A 20,670-nucleotide genomic window follows, 5' to 3' on the forward strand; every position below is an offset into this window, starting at 1 on the left:
ACTGAGATTCTGTCCCCAAAGCATGAGAGATTTTTCCTACAGCTGTAGCAGACGTGCAAGAAAGTTATTTCCTTAGCTTAACTTTGGTTTGCCTCTTTGCATACGTTTTTATAAAAATTCAAAACCCTAAGATCTGGAGACAATACCACAGCTGTAGCTTTAGGTTTTTCAACCACTAACTATATATCTACACATTTTTCCAAAAAGTTAACATTTATTCATAAGTTCATACTATCAGCAATCCTTTGAGAGGAATTATGGTCTTAAAAAATAAGCTTAAACAATAAGATGTAAAGCTAATGAACACCTTACCCGAAAGCAGATGATCCATAACTGGAAAAAGTGCGGCAACCTCCTTTCGACAGCGTAAAAAAGAGCCTCTCCATGTGATAATATGAAAAACAGCTACTAAAAATGTGACCTTTTGCACATTTCTTTCCGTTGTTTACTCTTTTCTAGGCTTGTTACAAGCAGAATGACTGACCATTGCATTGTATAGCTGTGTTTTCTTCTCGTTGTAACTAGTGCTACTGTTAACATTCTCCACCACACCTACTCAGAGAAACAGGAACATTCAATGTAGATTTACTAAAAGATCACTTTTCCAGTTGATGATAATTACATATAACAATGATTTTATCGCGACAGAGAATGTAGGAATGGTTAAGAGGATATACTCAGTGGCTAACAGGATATGCTAACCATATTTTCCCTGTTGTGTCATGGATTCTAGGAGTCAGGAAAGAATACAGAACACTGGGATTCTTTAAGAAATCTTGTACTAGTCTACTTCTGGAACGATTAAACATCTGTGACAGATAGCCTATCCACTCCATATAGGGAAACATTTATGTAGTACCATCAGTTAAAGCTTGAAGGAAAGTAACATCTGTTTAAACCAGTTTACCAAAACTAAGCGTACATTGAGAAGAAAAAAAAAATTTAACTGAAGGCAAGAAGAGGGTATGTCTAGCTATAGCATAGACTCCTTCATAAATAAGTAAACAAATAATACTCTTAAGTTTGCTACAGTGCCCATTCAGCCACATGCTTAACCACAGCTTGCTTTTGCTTTTAACACCATATTAGTCTTTAAGGAGCAGGGATTAGAAGTCTGTGTCCAATTTGCACTCAAAGCTCCCAAGACCCAGTATCTTCTTCCCTCCATCTTAGTTCTTTTTCTTTTGCACATCTTCCCCTTCCCAGGTAGCAGGCACAAATAAAACAAACTAATAAAGTTTATCTACCTGAGCTTAATTTTTTTTTTTTTTTTGGATGGACACTTCAGCCAGATAAATAAACTCCCAAATATTAGAGAACAAGAGAAGGGACACAGAACAGTCAAGACAGAACACTTTTGTTTTTGTCAATATTTCTTTAAATCCCAATCCAGCTCCTAGTAAGACTGGACACTACTTACAACACTCCTAGAACTGCAGAAGAATGGAAACACAATAGGGAGCGAGTGGAGAGGGGGACAAGACAGCCCAGTGGCTGGCTTCAGACATTCACATACATAAAGCCAGCATCCACTGGAATCGTTAAGGCCCAGATGCCCCACTAGTAGGAACAAACCCAAACACAAAGGTAGCACATGAAATGTATTTACCTATTTAAACACAGGCAGCTGGTCAGGCTAGAATGGGGAAGGTAACTGCTAATTCCTTGTACTACAAGGAAGGAATGGAGTAAAAAAACCCAAGCCCACGGGCAGGTTTTTGCTTTGTGAACCTCTGTCTGTGCTGCTGGTTAACAGTGGTAAGTATAAAAAAATCAAAGAAAAATAATCTATTTATAGAACAAGTCAGTAGTCTGAGACATTTAGAAAAAAGTAAAAACAAGTCCTTCTTTAAAAATGGATTTACTAAAACAACTGTCACCCAGGATGACCCCAAGCCCTCTGGTCCTCTGGCAAAGCCAGGGACAACTTCAAACAAGAACTGTTGCTGATTGTACACTGGTACACATCCAGCAAAGCCAGCAGGGAGGGGGATTTGCGCTGCGAACAGTATCTGCAGACTGCTTGCTGGTATCGCTTGAGGCCATGCCCGTAGCCTGGTGATACTGGAAATAGTTGTGAGTGAAACTTTTCACAGAAGCACATGTCAGTGTAACCTCTGAGGTAAGTGGGCTGTCTTCTTTCCTTCCCATCCCTGGGTACAGATCACAGAAGCTGATGCCCCGGGGTGCTGTACCTCCTTGCCAGCTCCATCCTGCGTGAGACAACTTTAATGTGCAGGAGTGCAGAATTCTAAGCAAAGCCTAGAACAGGAGAGGACACCCCTGTGGGAAGGGAAGCACTCTGCTTTTCCCAAGCTCTGGTCTAGCTAGACATCTTCATCAATGTTTTCTGGCCCTCCCCAGGACAGGAAGATCAGCTGTTCCCCACTAAGGAAAAAATTTTGCCTAGTGGAGTAGAGTTTGGTTTCTTTTTTGGTAAACAGAACCTTTGCTGATTTCTGAGATCATGAGCTCCCCTGCCCTTTATCTACAAAAGAGAAATTAAAAGAAATTCATTCACTTGCTCCCATCCTTATAGTGTAGTGTTAGCTGCCTGAATACGGAGGCAACTTAACTCCTGCAAGACATTGCCCTACTCACTTGGTTGGCATGGGAAGGCAAAAGATAACTTCCGAAGTCACCTCCCTAGGGTAACCTAAAAGCTCCAGCTTATGCCCACCAATTCCAGGCCAGCTCCACTGCCAACATGTACTTCTAACACCCTGAAGTGTCTAATCTAACAGCCTCGGGTTTGCTCAGTCTCTAAGAGCAACAGCCACACTCGAAGATGGAAGTACTCAAGTCAGAAAACACTGGCTGGAGCTCCTAATCAGGCGCTGTCTGCATAGGTGAGTTGGTACCACTGTGCCTTGACGTCCCCATTGTACAAAGGAAGCCAGCTGTAAGGAAGGGACCAACTCTGCTGCAGGTCTGTACATCCTTGGAAGTGAAGCTCAGTGGCTGCATTAGCTTCAAACCCTCTCCTTCTGTAGGGTTTCAGTGGTCCATTTCCCAACAAGTTCCAGGCATCGAGTAGTTGCTAACTTGTCTCCTTAAGATCTTCCATTGGTAGTTTGTAGCTCAATAAGAAAGGAGGAGGTGGTGCATGAGCAGGGCTACTTGGTCCCTGCATTGGCTTCTTTGCACAGTTTATACAGATGTAATCCTCATTCTCAGCCATTTCCGGAGACACGCCAACACAAATTTGATGAAACCACTCATCACAGCCACCATCACACTGCACCCAGTCTACCTGCAAGAGATCAGATCAGCAACACATAGCAAATTACAAGGAAAGACAGAGGCATAGTTTCTATGAAGAAAATGCTTTCTATTAAACCCACCTGATATACCTAGAACACAAAAGCTTTTGGGCACAAATTAATGCCCTACAGAGCTTGTTTTAACAAGCTGCTTCAGTTTAATAAAAAACAACACTCTTCCAACAAACCTTGAGCCTCTTGCATCCTTAGACCATCACAATACAAACACACACTACCACTACTAGGGTAGATGACATGCAGCTCTCCTCAAATGAAAGACAGGTATGCTAGAAGACATTTAAAAGAGGAGCGTGCTCAGGGACAGCTACTTCAGCATAGATGAGAGTCTACAAATGCACACCCTAATTACATATATCCCCTTAGACTGCATTATCAAATGGTAGCTTTTGCAACTTGAAAATTACAGAAAACGGAAGGACTTGATTACTGCTTTTGGCTAAAAGCCACGTGACATCAGCAGCTTTAACACTTTTCTACCAGCTAGATATTGGGTATACAGCTGGCCACCAAATGCCAAAAAATACACAGAAACTGTAACTCCAAAGTGTCAGAATATTTAAGCTAAAATATTTCAAACTTTGAGCTGAACTTGCTATAGAACAATTAGGAAAAGGCAGAAAAAGTAAATTAAAACTTAGGAAGGAAAAAAAGATGAATTATCAGATTTCTGTAACTCCCTGAGTAGAAGTAGTACATGTTAATTTGAGTCAGTGGGCAGAAACTGAGATCTGCAGGATAAGTAACACAGATTCTTCATTTTAATGGAATGCACTGGTACAGTATAGAAATTGTTACTGCTGTAGTTCTGCTTTCACCTTACAGGGGAATGAGAAAATAAAAATATATTAGAGAAATAACAGTAGTGGCAACCTATCTAAAATGAAAAAACATTATCAGCTCAAGATTGTACTTTAGTTTGTAGGAAAACTATTCCTGAACAAATTTTCAGAAGTGACTCATAATGGACACTAGGAGCTGTGGCTTCAGTCATTACATTCCTGTACCTGCCATTTTTTACTTGTATGGCATTCACCTGTTGAATGTACAAAAGCATGTCCAACCTTACGGCAAGACAGTCATTCCATTAAAAGCTTTAATTATACAATCAGGAATTTTACTCAGTTTAATTTATGGAAGTTTGACAAATTTAGTATAACCTTTATAATATGAACTTTAAGGCACTCCCCTCTTGCAATCTCAATTTCTGTAAAGATGTACTAATATAAGCTAATTATCATCTGTGAAGTAAGGAGAATGGTGGTACAAAGACTGTATCATCTTTTGAGTGACTGAGTGTAATTTCTAACCTTGATCTAAGTTTAAGACTTCAAATTCGGTCTTTTAACTGGTCTTTTTAAGTGTTCAAACGAACACTTCAATTTCATGTTTCAATTTTGCAAAACAAAAACTAAGTTCTTGGTATTTGTATTTGTTCCTGCTCTTTTGTGCAAGCCAGTGCAGTAGAGTGTCAATCCCACAGTTATTACTGGGAGTGTTTGTTTTCTTCTAAAAAGCAGAAAAAAACATTCCCAAAAAAACATTTTTTGATCATTAATTAGTCAGTGTTAAAAGCTGACAATCAGGACAGGCAGTATTCATAGAGAGGGGCAGATCGAGTTTCTTTCGTAATAATCCAATCAGGTCTAAAAATCACTGATTATTTATCCCCAGCAAGAAAAGTGAAGCACTGCAATCTGTAGATCCCTCAGCCTGCAGCATCACTGTTTACAGGCTGTATGCAAGAAATACAGAAAATTCACTTCATTTAGGAACATTGCACACCCCACTTCTGCTCAGAAACACACTGAAGTCAGGAACATTTCTAGCTGAGTCAAAGAATTAATCCTTTGAATCAGACAACGTGTGTTGCACATAGCCAGCAAAAAATTACACAGCCTGAAGAGGTTAAACTTCCCAACCAAGAGAGAGTACCTTTTCCCAGATTCTAATTCTCCATTTTCTTCTCCTGTTTTAAAGTACCTAAGAGAATAAAGAAGTTCTATAGTTTTATTTACTACATCTGTGTACCTACCCAAGTACTACTCAATCCTCTCTCATTTCCAATCACACCACTTTTGTTGCTCACGCTGTTCAACCTAATTATTAAATTGCACTGGTGTTTTTGACTTCGCATGGAATTGCCTATGACAGAACTAAGCAAACACTCACTTTGTCCTTGCACGGCCTCTGGCAGTTTTGTGCAGCACATACAGCGTTCTCATCATCCGACTCCTCTGCTCCTGACCAGTCATACTTAGAAGGAATATCGAGAACCTTCTTCTCTCTTTTCTTCTCTGTGCTCTCCTTTGCTAGTTCTACCTTTGCAACAACTGCTTTCTCTCGCTTCTTCTTCCGCTCCTCTTCCTTAGCCAGTTTCTTTGCCAGCTTGTTTAGCTCCTTCGTCTTATCCATGGTGAGTTTTAGCTTCTTCTTCTTGGGTTTTTCCAGTTTTTTCAGCTCTTTAGATTTTTGCTTCATATCTCCAAAGAACTGTTCTGCCCTCTCCAGCTTTCGTTTCCGCTTCCTCTCAGAAGAGTCTCTCCCTCTCATTTTCAGCGGTTTTTCATCCATGCTGTCATCCTTCACAGAAAGGGTGAAAAGAGATTTTTTTTTTCCCCCCCAAATAAAAATTTCCATATACTGCAAACCTGTGGTTTGAGAGATGTACTTACCTCCCATACCATTACAGTGATATGGTATGAAGAAACCTATTCAACAATATACTGTTACAAATTCTAAACAAATGGGGCTCAACTTCATTTTCACCATACTAGAAAAAAATAATAAGTGGTATCAACTGTGTCAAAGTACAATGAATCAAAAATGTCCAGTGCAAAAAGTAAATCATCAGCAAGGGTAAGGAGGCAGAATAGCAATAATTACAACTCCCTTCTCACACTGCTTTTTAATAAAAGTTGAGAAGATTAGTCATTTGTTAGACAGTATTCCTTATTTTTCATCCTAGGTCAGTCTTGCCTGTAATTATTTTTGAGAGAAAGCAATTGCTATTCTGGAGATTAAGAAAGAGCAATTGGTGAATTCTTAAAATGTATCATCAACTCAAGCAAGAGAAGAAAGTAACAGATCCATTATTTGAATAGCTTCCAAACTGGCACACATTGTAAATACCCTGGCATCATTAACAAATCTGAAATAGCAGATTCAGATCACAAATGAGGCTTAAAATTGGCAAACTCTGTCACTGCAGGTAGCATCCACAGTGACAAGTCCTATTTATATCTGAAAGATTCACATGTATAGCTCCTTTGTACAAACAGGACTGGCTCAATTTCAGTAAATCCAGCTATATACTTTAACAATAATTATTAATAGATTAAGGACATACTACAGGCCAGTAAAAGAATGTTTACTGTACATTACTTAATATAGCTACTCCACCCAAAACCAAATCCTCTGAAGATTATTTTACAAAAGTCTACCTATTTTGCATGTAAATAGACATAGAAAGGTATTCAATTCAAAATGAGTAGTTCTGGTCAAACAAGTATTCCTCAAGTGTTAACCAGAAAATGTTGTAACACACACACCCTCTTACACGTCCGTGCCTCCCCCAAGAAAAAGCTGTGCTTAACTATTAATACAACAGTCTGGCATACTATTTATAAATTGCTATTTGCTGGCATTCAAACTGTTCTTCAATCAATTCTATGCCAAAACCATTACATTAAAAGAACATTAAGCTTATGAAGTGAAGTACTTGGGTCAAAACACGGCAAAGCAGTACTTCTTTGGAGGCAGGGTCTGCTTTATACTACTGTCCTAACTGATGGCAGTTTGGCAACACTTTGACTTATCCACTGGATATGGATGGCGCTCAGAAAATTAGACAACTGATTAATATGCTCATCTAACCTCACTCTTCACAGCATGTAACCTTCCACCTTGTATTACTGTACACTACCAAAAAGTCAAGAAAGAACCATCTTCAATATATTTCCTGTGCAGTTCAGTAACCCAAAAAGCAATCATATACTCCATAACTACACATGGTCAAACTGACCCCTAACTTCAGCTGACAGATGATAAAGGATGGGTTCCAGTATAGCTCTTCAACACAAGAGTATACCTTCTCTTCTAGCACACAGCCTTTACCCACTGCGTGAATGAGGCTAAATGATCAGCACATCTTCACAGTATATTAGTAAAAAATTTGCTATGTCTATGTTATTCTGAGAAAGAATAGGAATCTTATTACCTGCATTACTAAACCATGTTTTATTAAAAAAGTGTTCTTTCCCCAGTAACAACAAATGTCCAGCAACATACAAGTATCAAGTTATACAAGCTAAGTGCAGACTTTCCATCTTCCTAAATGTTTCTTGTAATTCTTTTGCAGATCAGTTCTGCTTCCAACATAATCAAGAACAACGTTTCCTTCCCTAACCTTGTATTTTCTAAAATAAGGTTTGCATATGGAACTACCCGAGAAAACTGTTCTAAATATGGTTAATTGTGGAGGACAGTGCTATGTATGAGTGATCAAGAACTGAATTTTTGGATCTCTTATTCTGTTATTTTCTGGAATCTACTACTCCTCAGCTGAAATCCAAACACATCAAGTAACTAAGCACTCAACTACCCAAGACTACGTTTTTTAAAAAACAACAAACAAAATAATGTGGTGGTGGTTTTTTTCCATACCAGAGTATTTCTTCAAGTTCCATACCTCCATGACATGAAGGAACCTGTCCTCAGAGGGTGGATGAGTAGCCTGTAAAATCCGCCAGATGTGCTGAGTCTCATCCAGTGATACCTCTAGTAGATCTCCTACCATCATTAGATCTTCTAGCTGAGCTTTCGCTCCAGGTGACAGCTCCAGTACAGGAGGCTCCAAACTGCGAGGTACCAGTGGACTCTTCCGAGGTTGCTTCCTTGGAGTGCTAGAACCTTTCAGACAGGAGGCAAGTCATATAAGGATAAAAGGAAGAGATCAAAACCAAAAGAAATCACTTTTTACAACAGTCTAAGGAGGGAGACAATCCCAAGCAAAACACATTGACACAGGTTTATATACCAGACATCAGGAAACTAACTGCAATGTAACTCTACTGTACCTTCTTATAGACAACATACCCTCTACAAGTAGCACCAGTAACACAGCAGTTCCCCTCCTTACTGACTGCTCATCCCAGCTATCTGTTCAATTTTATCTCAATGTGTACAATAGCAAATACCTTGAGAGCAGCTTTTAGAAGCAGACGAATATGCGTGTTCGGCACAGAATGAGGGAGCAGTCCACATGTGTGTCACCACTTCCTCTGATTTAATGGGGATTTCCTCATCACAAAACAAATTGGGCTCCAAGCTGCTAGAAGATTTTACACTGGCATTGTCCTGAAAAAGACCCACAGAAAACATGCAACGTCTGGATCCAGAAAATACCTACTTCAAAGTAAATTCTACTAAGACTGACCGGTCCACTGTTCCTAAAACCCTACTTTGAAGCACCCTACCAGAGACACCAAGACCATGTACAAAAGGTACAAGTTACATCCCTACTTAAATAGTGGATGAACACAGCAGCTATGGAAATAGGTCAACAGATTTATAGTTAGGGCATGAGAAACACCTGACAAGTTTCCTTACTCAGCAGTCCTCAAGTATGGTCTTCAGATGTCAACATAATGAAGAGGGGCTTACTCTTAGCCTACATATTCTTTTTTTGCTTGAAAATTTTGACTGCAAGACCATAAAGGTTGGCATCTTAGTAAAGCAGGGGTATGCTGAGTAAATAATGGTAACTATAGAAAGAAACGATTAAAGATCTTACAGGTGAGGAAAAAACACGGTCCAGCACAGCAACAAATATCAACATAATGGCAAACAATCAAACGTTGCCCCGGGATCAGAACTTCTATGGCAGTCTTAAACCATTTTAAGATGGGAGCAAACACTGAAAGGAAAAGGGCTGTAATACTTGAGACTTGTGAGTGTTTCCATGAACAGAATAATGACGGCATTGGCTTGCACTCAGCTCAATGCATTGTGTAGGATGGATGCTTGACTTTTTAGATACATCTCACTCTGAAACAGGATGCATGCCTTGAGGTGCGGGTGAATCCATTAAGAGAAGAGAGATTAGGAATCTCTTAGCAGTGGGAGCAGCTTTGACTTCACATGACATCAGGCAGAGAATCCAGAGGCACAAGCCCATCTGAGTAGATTCCCTGATGACCCCTAGTACTAATTTCTCCCTCTTTTTACTCATCCCCACAGGTGAAATTAAAAAGGATAATCTCCTCAACCAGCTGTCTATTTCCACAGCACTTTCCAGAACTTAGCTACCCTATCACATTTGTGATGAAACTGGCCAACAGGTTAAACATACTTAGCATGCTATGTAAGATTGAAACCTTTCAGAAAACAGTAAAAAAAAAAAAAAACAAACCCAGAAGCTGGCTTAAAAGAAGAGAAAGGCTGTAGAGCAGTTATTGACAATATTTACCTGAAGATTAGCTGTGTGGGTCCCAAAATGGCCAACTCAGGAAATTGTACCACCCAGACACTGTCATTTCATGACATAAAAAGGGAGTTTAAGAATGGTAATCTCTCTCTGGCTTTCAGGTACATGTTTAAAAGGAAGTGAAGTGCACACTAATGATTTCAGTATGGAACTAGAAGTGGGAAATTCAGATTTACATTGCCCAGATGAAAAGGTAGAATAAATATATTCAGAAGGAGGAAGATATTTCTCCCTACATAATAAAGGTTATATCTCATACAGTATCTTCTTCTGGATATCATGTTATAGTACATTAAAGAAAGCTCAGAGCCAATAGAGAAATTAATAAAAAGGTATCACCATTTGGTGGCCATAGCCAACACAGGTACAAAGGCATTAGAAAAAATACACAAGACAAAAATGAAAGCAATTAAAGGTGAAGAAAATTTACAGTAATTTTGACCAGTGAATCAGTCTGCTTGGAACAAAGCTTAAAACAAGTCTAGCTGTTGCACTCATAATGAAGCATTTGCTGGTAAAAATCATGCTTTAATTAGAAGCACAATATAATCAAACAGGCCTTTTCACATCTGTTTTTGTAAACACTGTTGCACTTGAGATGTCCAAGACCGTGGTTTTTGAAATACAGCCTATGGACCCTTAGGGACCCAACAATTACTTCTACAGGGTCCACAAGAAGTTATTAAGAGCAAATTCATACATGATGCATTATGATCTCTATATATATGGGTTTTTTTAAACACATCACTCCACTGGAAAATGTTTATAGATCATAAACAGAAAAAACCCAACTCTTGAAAGCCAACAGTATAAAAATAAACTCTGAGCAACTTTGCTATTTCTTTTGAACTTTGCTGCTCCTAGTTTAGACCTGAAGAATTTGGTTGCCTGAAAATTTGTCTTCTATTCCAACTGTGTTAGTTGACCTAACAAAAGACATTTCTAGTCCCTATCAGCTTTGCTTCAACAGATTTTTACTTTTAGGTTTTTACAATTACATACAGTGATGGACAACCAAATCAAAAGGGTTAACAGATTTTGAAGTCATGACAACAGATTAATTAAACAAATGAAACTACACTACTGCAAAACCCTCAGATCCTGACAAACATATGCCATCTTTCTTGACATATGCTTTACCACAGCCTCAGAAAATGCCACATCTTTCAGAAATGCCTTATTATGACTCCTGATGCAAAGAACAGTTTGGATTTTTTTTTTTTAATATATATATATAAAACTAATTTAATTAAAAGCTGTAACACAGAATTGCAACGTACTCTTGGTGGCATTTCACATAGGACTGTAAGACAAATGTGTGTATTTGCATAAAGCTGCTTAGAAACAAAATACTAAAAACAGGATACTGAGGTTAATTGTACCTGGAAAATTTGCTGTCCCTTTATAAACCAGAAAATCTGCCTTAGATGAATTTACATGACCACACTGCCTTTTAAGTTAGCATCTTTTAAGGTAGATAGGACACTATCGCTAAAAAGAAAACACTGCACAAGAAGAAACAGTGGTACTGCTTTTGTCTCTACATGTATCAAAAGGACATTTCAGAAGTTCAGAAGTGAAATACATCACATTGAAAACACTTGGCTATCTCTACAGTTCTCATGACAGTTCTTCTCTAGTTAAAATATTTTACAAGTTTAACTGCAGTTACCGATTTCTGAACTGAATCCAGACACCAATTTTACAACATGATCCAGATATCTAGTCCTGAATATTTCCACACATCCAAAATTGAACACACGTACTTCCTTTATGTGAGGGTTGAATGAAGAGAAAGGTATGAAAACGTGAAAGAAGCTCTGGCATCAGGAAACTTCTTACAGAGCACGCAGTTTTCAAAGACAAATTTTTTGCTGTAGCAAAAACTGTTGAAGAGTTCTCCATATAGACACTTACTCATATTTATGATTCATGATATCTCTGAATGCTGCATAAAGACAATGTTCATCCTCCATGGTATTATAAATACAAATCCCTTGAGAAGGGTATCTTTTTCCTTAGCACTAAAAAGCACCTTTTGAAACTTAAACAGGACATTTGGAAATTTTGAATAAAACCGTTACAAAACTTCCCAATAGTCCAGAACTGAGACATTCAGATAAAATCAAGAAGTACCTCTTCTGCAACAGGAGCCAGGGCAGAATGTACATAGATAAAGATACAAAAAATATTCTGAAATAAATTGAATTAATAAAAAAGCAGATCTTCTGGATTAATTCCATGCAGACAAGACACACTGGATTACTTACCTTTATGTCATAGCCATACGTCTCCCTGATGTCTTCATCAGAGTCTGTCTCTTCATCATCGTAATCCAAAGTCTGCCGTGGCGATGAGGACACACTCCCTATCACTCTGTTAAAGGCCGATTGCTGGAAACTAGTCAAGTGTCCCTAAAAGGAAATTGGAATACGGGAATGAAACAATAAAATTTCTGCGGGGGGGGGGGGGGGGGGGGGGGGGGGGGGGAGAAATCTATAAAAAGCTGACAAAGAAAACAGTGGGGTTTTTTTGGCCTGAGGATAATTGCCTGGACAGTCACAGAAAAACCTAGTTACAGCAAGATGTGAAGAAAGATATGGAAATATCCAAGGAAAAGGTTCTAATAGATTTTATTTCTATGTTTTTGAGTAATAGTGACTAGAAAGATCTAGATGCTGCTGTTCAGTGCTACCACATTATAGTCTGTGGTTATAGACACTTCTTCACCACAGCATCATCTGATCTTGATCTCAAGATGAAGAGGTCAGCTGTAGAAGTACCAGTGTTTGCCTACAGTCCTCACTGAAGTTTACTAACAAGACACCAAATGCCTAAGAATGACAATCCATGAGAAATTATAAATATTGAGACCTTTGATTCTGTCAAGAGGGGAAATGGAATTTGGACACCAAAGTAGCCACCGCTTTGCACATCGTCAGGCCCTTAACCAGCCGTTATATCCAAACTGATGTTTCTTACCAGCACCTTCAGCAGTTGCTGTTGACAATGAGCACAAAGCAACAGACCTGGAGCAGCATGTAACTGACTGAAGCCAGCCACAGCCTGAGACTGAGAAGCACTGAACTAAGTAATTTTGATACATCTAATTCTCAGCTTTTAACTGCCCTCCCCTCTCCCCCAAGCTTCTCCAAGAAAGATAAGGCATTTTGACACACTGAAGGAGGACAAGCACAGTAAAGAGCAAGATATTCACATCCCCACCTGTAGGTCTGGGTTAGCTGCTGCTTTCTGTAGCTCTGCACTGATTATTTTCTCTGTTTTCTCCCGTGCTGCCTGCTCCACCATTCGCTGGCTGAGCACAGAAAGCTTAGCCAAAGCAGAGGACAACTCCTCAGTGGCCAAAGCCTGCCGCGCTCGGTCCTGCCAACTCATGGCACGTTCTGTCAAGCACTGCAATGCCTCCCCTTCCGGCAGCCGTACAGGCAGCTTCTGCAGGGACACCAGCAGAGACAGTATTGTCTCAAGCCGTGGCCTTCGAGAACGCATGCAAAGTGGACACAGAAACTTCACTTCTTTGGCCTGCCAACTAGAGCCCTTCTTCTGAGAACTTGTTTTGGGAAGGGGCACGCAGCCACTATGAAACCAGTCTTTGCACAGCTCACACTGTAGCATGAATCCACTAGCTGTTTTGCGGCAGATACAGAATTTTACTTCTTCGATTCGATCCACCATAGTCATCTTGGCCAGGTTAGCTGCCCTGAGAGCATGCATGGCTTCAATCTCCTTCTGTTCCCGCTCCTTGAATATAGCCACCTACCCAGAAAAGACAAAAAACAGTTCATGACCTTCACAGCTAAGAGAGATTACATTTTATTAGCAATGTAGGAAAAGAAAAAAAAAAACCACCCAAGCATATCAATAGATCTTCTCAGTTAAACTAGCCCAAAATTTAGGAATTTTGTGATCTAATTAAAACTTTAGCTAAAATACCTTGTCCTAAATTACTCATTACTCCCCTGAGTACTTCTGACAGAGATTCTGCGTACACTTTAGATAACCTTCTCCATATCTACAAAGTTTCTGAAATTCATAATTAAATCTGCCATAAGGCCATAAGAAGAACAGGTTTTGACTCCAGGAAAGAAGTCAGAATCAGTCCCATCCATCTGTCTACTGAGACAACGCAGCTGAGCATTGTTTCAATGTTGACTCAGCACCAGGAGCATCTGAGTGACCACATATCTTCCTGAAGCAACTTGCATTTCCTCAGCATCTCCATTCAAGTAACTATAACAAAGCATACTAAGGTAAAACAGACTATGTATAAGCCACATTAATGAGCCTGCATATATTTTCTTTGTTCAAGAAGAAAGGGCAGCCAGATGACAGCAAGTTCTTCTGATAAGCTGAATAAATACCCTCCCAACAAGGAAGAATCAAATATAACATTCCCCCCAGCCCAGTTTCTATGACCAAGCACTTACAGTCTGCCCTCAAAATCGACCTAACCAAATATGTCTTGGTACTGTTTAAGGTAGAGCTGCACCTCATTCCACATTATTTTGATGGGATTTCAATGAACGTTAATAATATTAATGAGCAGCCACAGATATTAACCCAAGACCATTTAAGTCTTACACATAGCCCAATACATATTAAATACCAGCACTTACACTCTGAACTGTGCTTCCCTCTACTTTCACTGCAATTAAAGCTGAACTATATTCTTGTGTCAAACATCATCTTATGAGATATTCATTTCAGTGAGATTCATTTATCAGTTCTTCCATAAGATTTCTACACAGATTAGAGACAAATCAAACCCGCGTATCAGAAGACACTACCTTTCATTGCTTCTTACCACAGCTGCAGTGTCCCTGGCCTCCTCCAGCCCATCCTCCAGTTCACTTAGGGATTCCAAGTCAAGATCTTTCTCCTTTTCCTTCTCCATCAACTCCTTTGCCCTCTTCCGCCTATTCTTACTGCTCCCATAAACACCAATATCAGTCCGAGGGCTTAGAACCTGTAACCACCAAGAAAACTTACACTGTCAGAGCCAAGGATGCCAAAAACAGAAAAAAGGTCTAGTCTATATTGTTATGATTTCAGAGACATATATGAGAACATCTAATAAAGGAATTACAACAGAGTCACCAGAGAGCAAAACATACTCAGCGATCTAACACATTCAATATCTGTCAATTAATGCTAGGAAGAGGAGAAGTAAACAGAAAAGGATACAAGTATTTCATACGTATGGAATGTGGATGTAATTAGCACCACAGTGATGTGGCAGGTCAACTTGAAAGCCACTATGTTTTCACGATTAAATTACAAAAATCTATTCAGATTAAGCTATCATACATATAGCTAACTGAAATACTGTACGCAGTCAGATATCAGTAGCTTAACATTCACTTCAAGCACCTTCATCAATTGCAATTCTTAAAGATCTGCCATGATTTCATATTTACATCAGCAATTTGGTGGCTGAAACAAAACTAAAAAATATGCTATAAGCCTTTTAATATCAAACATGAGAGGCTGAAAAGCACTTCTAAGGACAAGAATTAAATTTTAAGTAATCTTGATTAGTTGGAAGGATACTTAAATACAAAATCTAGTAAATTAAATTCAATACAGGCAAGTTCACATTGATACATTTAGGAAAACAGTCAAATGCAAAACCAGAATATATTGAATAACTAGTTAGACAGAAGAATATAGAGAAAAAAATTTGGACCTAGGGTGCATCATAAACTGAAATCAGTGTGGTGCTGTTGCCATAGGGGCAGTCCCATTGGGAAACATTAAGCAGCAGCATCCCCTTTGAGACACAAGATGTAATTATTGCACTTCACATGGCCCTAGGGAAACCATAGTGAGAGGATTCTGTCTGGTTTTGGACATCACACTAAAAGTGAAGACAAACCACACAGAACAGCAACAAGATAAGAACATGAAAAATACAGCCTACATGAAAGCATTGAAAGAACTGGAATTGTTTTCCCTAGAAAAGAGAAGCTTGTCAAGTAGATATAATAAATCTTCAAACACATGAATGATTTTTATTAAACAAAGACAGTGACTACATTCATTGAAGTGAAATAAACAGTAGCTGACTTAATTTTTCTCACAGTTAAACAGCTTATAAAATATCTCATCTATTTTCTTAGAATTAAAGCAGTGGAACAAGTTAAAACATTCATCAACTAAAGACGGCTTCTATGCCCTTTTCAGGCCTACAGTTCTACAATTATACAGAAACAGAAATCCTTTTCTTTCCCTCCCAAAAAGGAGGGTTTTAATCTGTTTCTTCAGAAGTAACAGTGGAGGTTGTCTATACATAAAACAAGACTAGCCAAACAGAGTTTTTTGCCTTTTTCATTCTCTTCAGCTGAGAACAGCTGAAATTTTTTTATTATGTTCTATTCTCAAAAGGAGCTGTGATCTACTGTAATTGAACCAACTGTTCCCTCCAGACCACAGAGGGCCATCAAGATCAGTTTCTGAAGGTTGGCAGAGAAGCATCTGTTGCTCACCTGTAACAGACTGTAGCTTGAGTTCTTCTTCAGGAAGGTCCTTCCTGTGCGCTCTCTCCAGGCACGTGCTGCAGCTACTTGTGACTCCAGCTGTGGCAGGGCATCAAGACGCACTGGTATGGGGCGGCCTTTGGCAGACAAGCTCTCCAGTTGCTCCAGGTAGGCATAGTTGCTCCCATTCTGGGGTAAAAGAAATTCTAAGCCAACGGTTCCACCATTATGTCAGTGGCCAGCTTAATTTCAAGGTATACACTATTTTGTCACTGACTAAAATACAGTTAGGAAAAAATACTAAAATACAGGAAAGGAAAGGAGGGGAGGGTTTCAATCTTACTGATACTTTTAGAACTATTTCATCCAGTTTTTACTTTTACAGCCATTCTGACATGGCCAGCTGGCTTACTGAGTAAGACAACATTTAATTTCTAGATGGTTATCTTAAATGCTTAACAGCAAGCTACAATGTCGGAGAGCTGTACAGGGGCTGATGTGAAATCAACTGGGATTCTCACTTCAGTTCCCAGCAAATACCTGATACAGGAATAGCAGTTGCAGTCCAGAGATCAACACCTGGAAATATCACAGAAGCCATGTCCCTTCTGGATCAAGTTATGTGGGTAGAACAATAGAAGGGGGGACTACTGAACTGGCAATGTCGTAACTTCATCTATTTAGATAGAAAATTTCAGCCATCATTGCCATTAAATCTTACACTATTTTAGGGAGAAAACAACAAACAAAAAAACCCATTTCCATAGCCAGCTCCAAAACTGAAGACCTGTGAGCAGAACAGTTTCAATACCAAGGCTCTTTGAAAGTTACATTTGTATCATAATGAATTTGCTGGCTTTTACATCCCCCATGAAATGCATAAAAGGAAGGGAAATAGAAATTGGATAGCCAATGGGGAAATGGCAGCACAAAAAGAAAAAGAAATTCAAGTACATGAGCTACAGTAAGCACGTTTAACAGCTATAGTAAGCTTTCCCTTCAGGTCACCTTTGTGGGTAGAGGGACTAGGAATAAAGAACATGTCTAAATAAAAGGATGCAAGCAGAAGACTCCAGTCTCTGCTGTAACCCCTACCTGAATGGCCTCCACTTTGGCTGTCCAGTCTCTAGCCCGCTGCAGGGCTTCTTTCAGTGCCAGCACATTGGGCAGGTAAGCAGGGATGTTCTTTGCTTCATTCACGATGCCCTCCAGAGCCATCATAGTTTGGCGTGGTCTAGAGTAAGAAAAACTCAATTCCAGCCGTCTCTCAAAATGCCAGTCAACTAAAGGCATAAATTTGACAGGCTGGTGATACAACTTCATCACTACGCTCCAGTGTAGAATACCATGGCTCTATTCTTGGAGGGTGCTACTGGCTACCATGGAACAGGAGAGGTGAGAAAGCTGATGAGTTCAAAAGGGCACAGCATCAGAACTCCTTAACATTGAGGGAGTTGTCTTGTGCAGCATACTCAGTGTTTTTTGTTGAGGGGGATGAATAGCAAAGACAGCAGCAATTCACAGCCTCCTGCCACTGTGCAACATGACAGGGAATCAACCCCTCTGCAGCTCATCAACAACCTCAAATCCAACTCTTGAGCAATCAAACTGCTTGGGAGGTAAAAAAAAAAAAAAAAAAAAGAAAAAAAAGAAAAAAAGAGTACTACAGCTTCAAAGCCCCTACTTTTCACCACACTCCTCAACAGAGGCTGAGAATCCCTGAAGTGTGTGACCTATAAGAACAGTTTGCACATGAACACTCACCTGGCCTGCAGGCAGACCTTGGCCTTCTCCTCCCACCTCTCTGAGACTGTAAGCAGCTCCTGCAGCTCAGCCATGGCTTTCTCTACAGCATGGTGTGGTGCCAAGCCCACACCCGAGTCAATCAGCTTCTTCATCACATCCAGGGTGACCCTCTGGGGATCCAAGAGGGTGGACCTCACCTCATCTAGCCACCGTGCCTGCTGCAGTTCTTGCTTCAGCCTTGGCAGTTCAGGAAGTTCTACGTAAAGGCCAGAGCCCATGTCTATCAGCTCCTGCAGCTTGGAAGAGTCTGGGATCTCATCCATCATAGCTTCTTGAGCACGCTCATGAAATTCTTCCACATCATCAAGCAGATTCTGAAGTAATATACAGTACAAATCAATTAGGAAAAAACGCCCATAGGATCAAAAGGGAAAGTTGACTGAGGGATCAGTCAGCTGCAAATTTGTATGTGATGATCACATAATCAGTCAGAGCTTCTACACACACTGCCAGCTAGTTTGTCACAAGCCATCAAGTCTGACACATATTAAGTAACAGTCTAAACTCATTTGGCCTAATGTTTCATACACTATGCATATTAGGTGGATGAAACTCTGCACCTAAAATAGTACAACTGCAACTAACTACTGCTGCTAACAAAACAGAATATTAAGCACTGCCCAGTCAACGTTAATTTTAAAATAGTGGGGGGAAAGGGGACTTCTGCAAACAGATCGTCCTTTCGATCTAATGTCAGGGCATTACAGTAATGATGGTAATACACAACACAACATGCTGAGGAAAAAGAATAAGCCAGAGTTGTAGGAGGAAACGAATACCAAAAAATCATTAAAGTAACAATGGTGAGTGTTTACTGTTTCCTAAAGCAGGCCCACTACTTAAACACACCCGTGTTTTATCTCAAAATGGAAAGAAATAAAAATGCAAAACCCTCTAATGAAAGGAGACAATTTCATAGAAATCCAACTGCACTGCTGCAGTTGTCCTCATCCTCATGTTTTGGCACTGCAATGAAAAAAATCAAAGAAAGCAAACCAGACAGGAAAGAATCTCTGCAGGAGATTCATTGAAGGACATTCAACCAGTATACTCAATTGATTCACTCCTGACTCTCTTACAAAAAGGCAGGTACTTCTGATAGCAAGTCGATGGCACAATGAGGAATAAAACCTGCATTTCCTAACCCTTAGCTTACTGCACTTTTTGTCTGATGCTGCTTATCATGACTGTATGGAAACCATAAGGCATTTACAAAAAAGATCCACATTATAAGGATTTTGATTCAGGGAACATATGCCGAATCCTTCATAGTGAGAACAGTAAATTATTACAGTTTAATAATTATAACACCTTTTGTGTCAGAAAATACTTATCATCCAACATGACAATTATTTTGCAATTCATTGGATTCGATGGATAATTGCACTTAAATGCCATGCTGGAAGTTAGTGAGTGCTTAGGCATAAATTATCATTATCTGACTTCATTCAGAAACTAAGAGACTATGGTTCGTAACCAGTAAAATGATAATATTGTTTAGTGATTATGTTAAAGCTTCAAGAACATACACATGCATAAAGTACTTCAACACATCCAGTTTCCTAAGGCTGGGGAGGGGGAAGAGAGACACCAGCTGGGTGAAAATGTTTAGACAAAAATACAAATTAAAACTTTTAAGAGTTTATTGTATGCCGTCAGCTCTGTCAACTACAAATGATGTCTTAATTAGAAGCATGTTTTAAATATGCTAGAAACAAAGAACTCCTTTGAGAACAACATTATAGCTCTATTAATAGATGATGACAAAATTTCATGAATAAATATTAGTAAATATTTCTGGTTTGTATTTGGAAGGAAGTGTAGTAAAATCCTCCTATAATATGAGGAGGATAATATACTTTCCACTCTATTAGCTGCTGGGGAACACATTAAAGAACATATTTGAAGGATAAAGATTAGAGTCAACAGGCCTGGAAAATCTTATCCTGGAGTTCTACAGTTTTCTAAAGGTACCTGTGTCCAGCAACAACATACCAATATCAAAGACAAGAAGAAAGTCCAATATAAAGTCTCTCCATGGTATCGACAATGAACTACACCATGGAAAAGTTAACATAGAATTCACAAATGAAGGAGGACATAACCAACACTAGGAAACACTTAAGGAAAAGAGGCCTTCTCAAACAAGACTAACAATTATATTTTTGGTTATGTAGGGGTAGCTGTACATATGATAATGTTTAGAATTTTAGGACCCCAATCTAGCACTGTACAACATTCTTCTTAAAACTGTATCAACATAGAATACGTGGGTTAATAAATGGTTAACACACATCTCAAGAACCATTTCTCAAGGTGAAAAATCTTTATTTATTAAGGATGTTTCTTGAAGGAGTTTTCCAGAAGTTGGTTAGTAGGTGAAACACTGTTTAACATTTCATCATCAGTGACACAGAAACAAATTAAGATTACTGCTGAAAACACTTGCTATGATACAGACTGCCAGAGTGATGAACGATAATAGCAGCCAGGGGAATCAGTATGATCTGGATTACTTATTAGGCTAGATTCATTCAAAGACAGGTGCAAAGATATATATGAAGGACAAGAAATGCAGGCCATGCATACAAATTAAGGG

The 20,670-nt window shown here is 39.2% G+C and overlaps 1 protein-coding gene across 4 annotated transcripts in view; it reads right to left on the bottom strand.

Moving 5' to 3' along the window:
- Nucleotides 1-305: 305 nt before the first annotated feature.
- The window catches only part of KDM5A (lysine demethylase 5A), a 51,064-nt gene continuing 30,699 nt past the window's right edge, over nucleotides 306-20,670 (bottom strand). For 3 of the 4 annotated variants that reach the window (XM_075705913.1, XM_075705906.1, XM_075705929.1), the window contains 10 exons: nucleotides 18,030-18,385; nucleotides 17,361-17,499; nucleotides 16,275-16,454; nucleotides 14,594-14,755; nucleotides 12,994-13,545; nucleotides 12,039-12,182; nucleotides 8,480-8,639; nucleotides 7,972-8,192; nucleotides 5,454-5,864; nucleotides 306-3,253 (listed from right to left, as the gene is read on the bottom strand). In XM_075705913.1, the coding sequence (XP_075562028.1) occupies nucleotides 3,041-3,253; nucleotides 5,454-5,864; nucleotides 7,972-8,192; nucleotides 8,480-8,639; nucleotides 12,039-12,182; nucleotides 12,994-13,545; nucleotides 14,594-14,755; nucleotides 16,275-16,454; nucleotides 17,361-17,499; nucleotides 18,030-18,385 (2,538 nt within the window). In that variant the 3' untranslated portion in view covers nucleotides 306-3,040. Of the gene's footprint in view, nucleotides 3,254-5,243; nucleotides 5,265-5,453; nucleotides 5,865-7,971; nucleotides 8,193-8,479; nucleotides 8,640-12,038; nucleotides 12,183-12,993; nucleotides 13,546-14,593; nucleotides 14,756-16,274; nucleotides 16,455-17,360; nucleotides 17,500-18,029; nucleotides 18,386-20,670 lie in introns of those variants that run through there. The other variant, XM_075705921.1, reaches the window with a different exon arrangement.

This window comes from Pelecanus crispus, chromosome 1 (assembly GCF_030463565.1).
Source record: "Pelecanus crispus isolate bPelCri1 chromosome 1, bPelCri1.pri, whole genome shotgun sequence".
Lineage (NCBI taxonomy): Eukaryota > Metazoa > Chordata > Aves > Pelecaniformes > Pelecanidae > Pelecanus > Pelecanus crispus.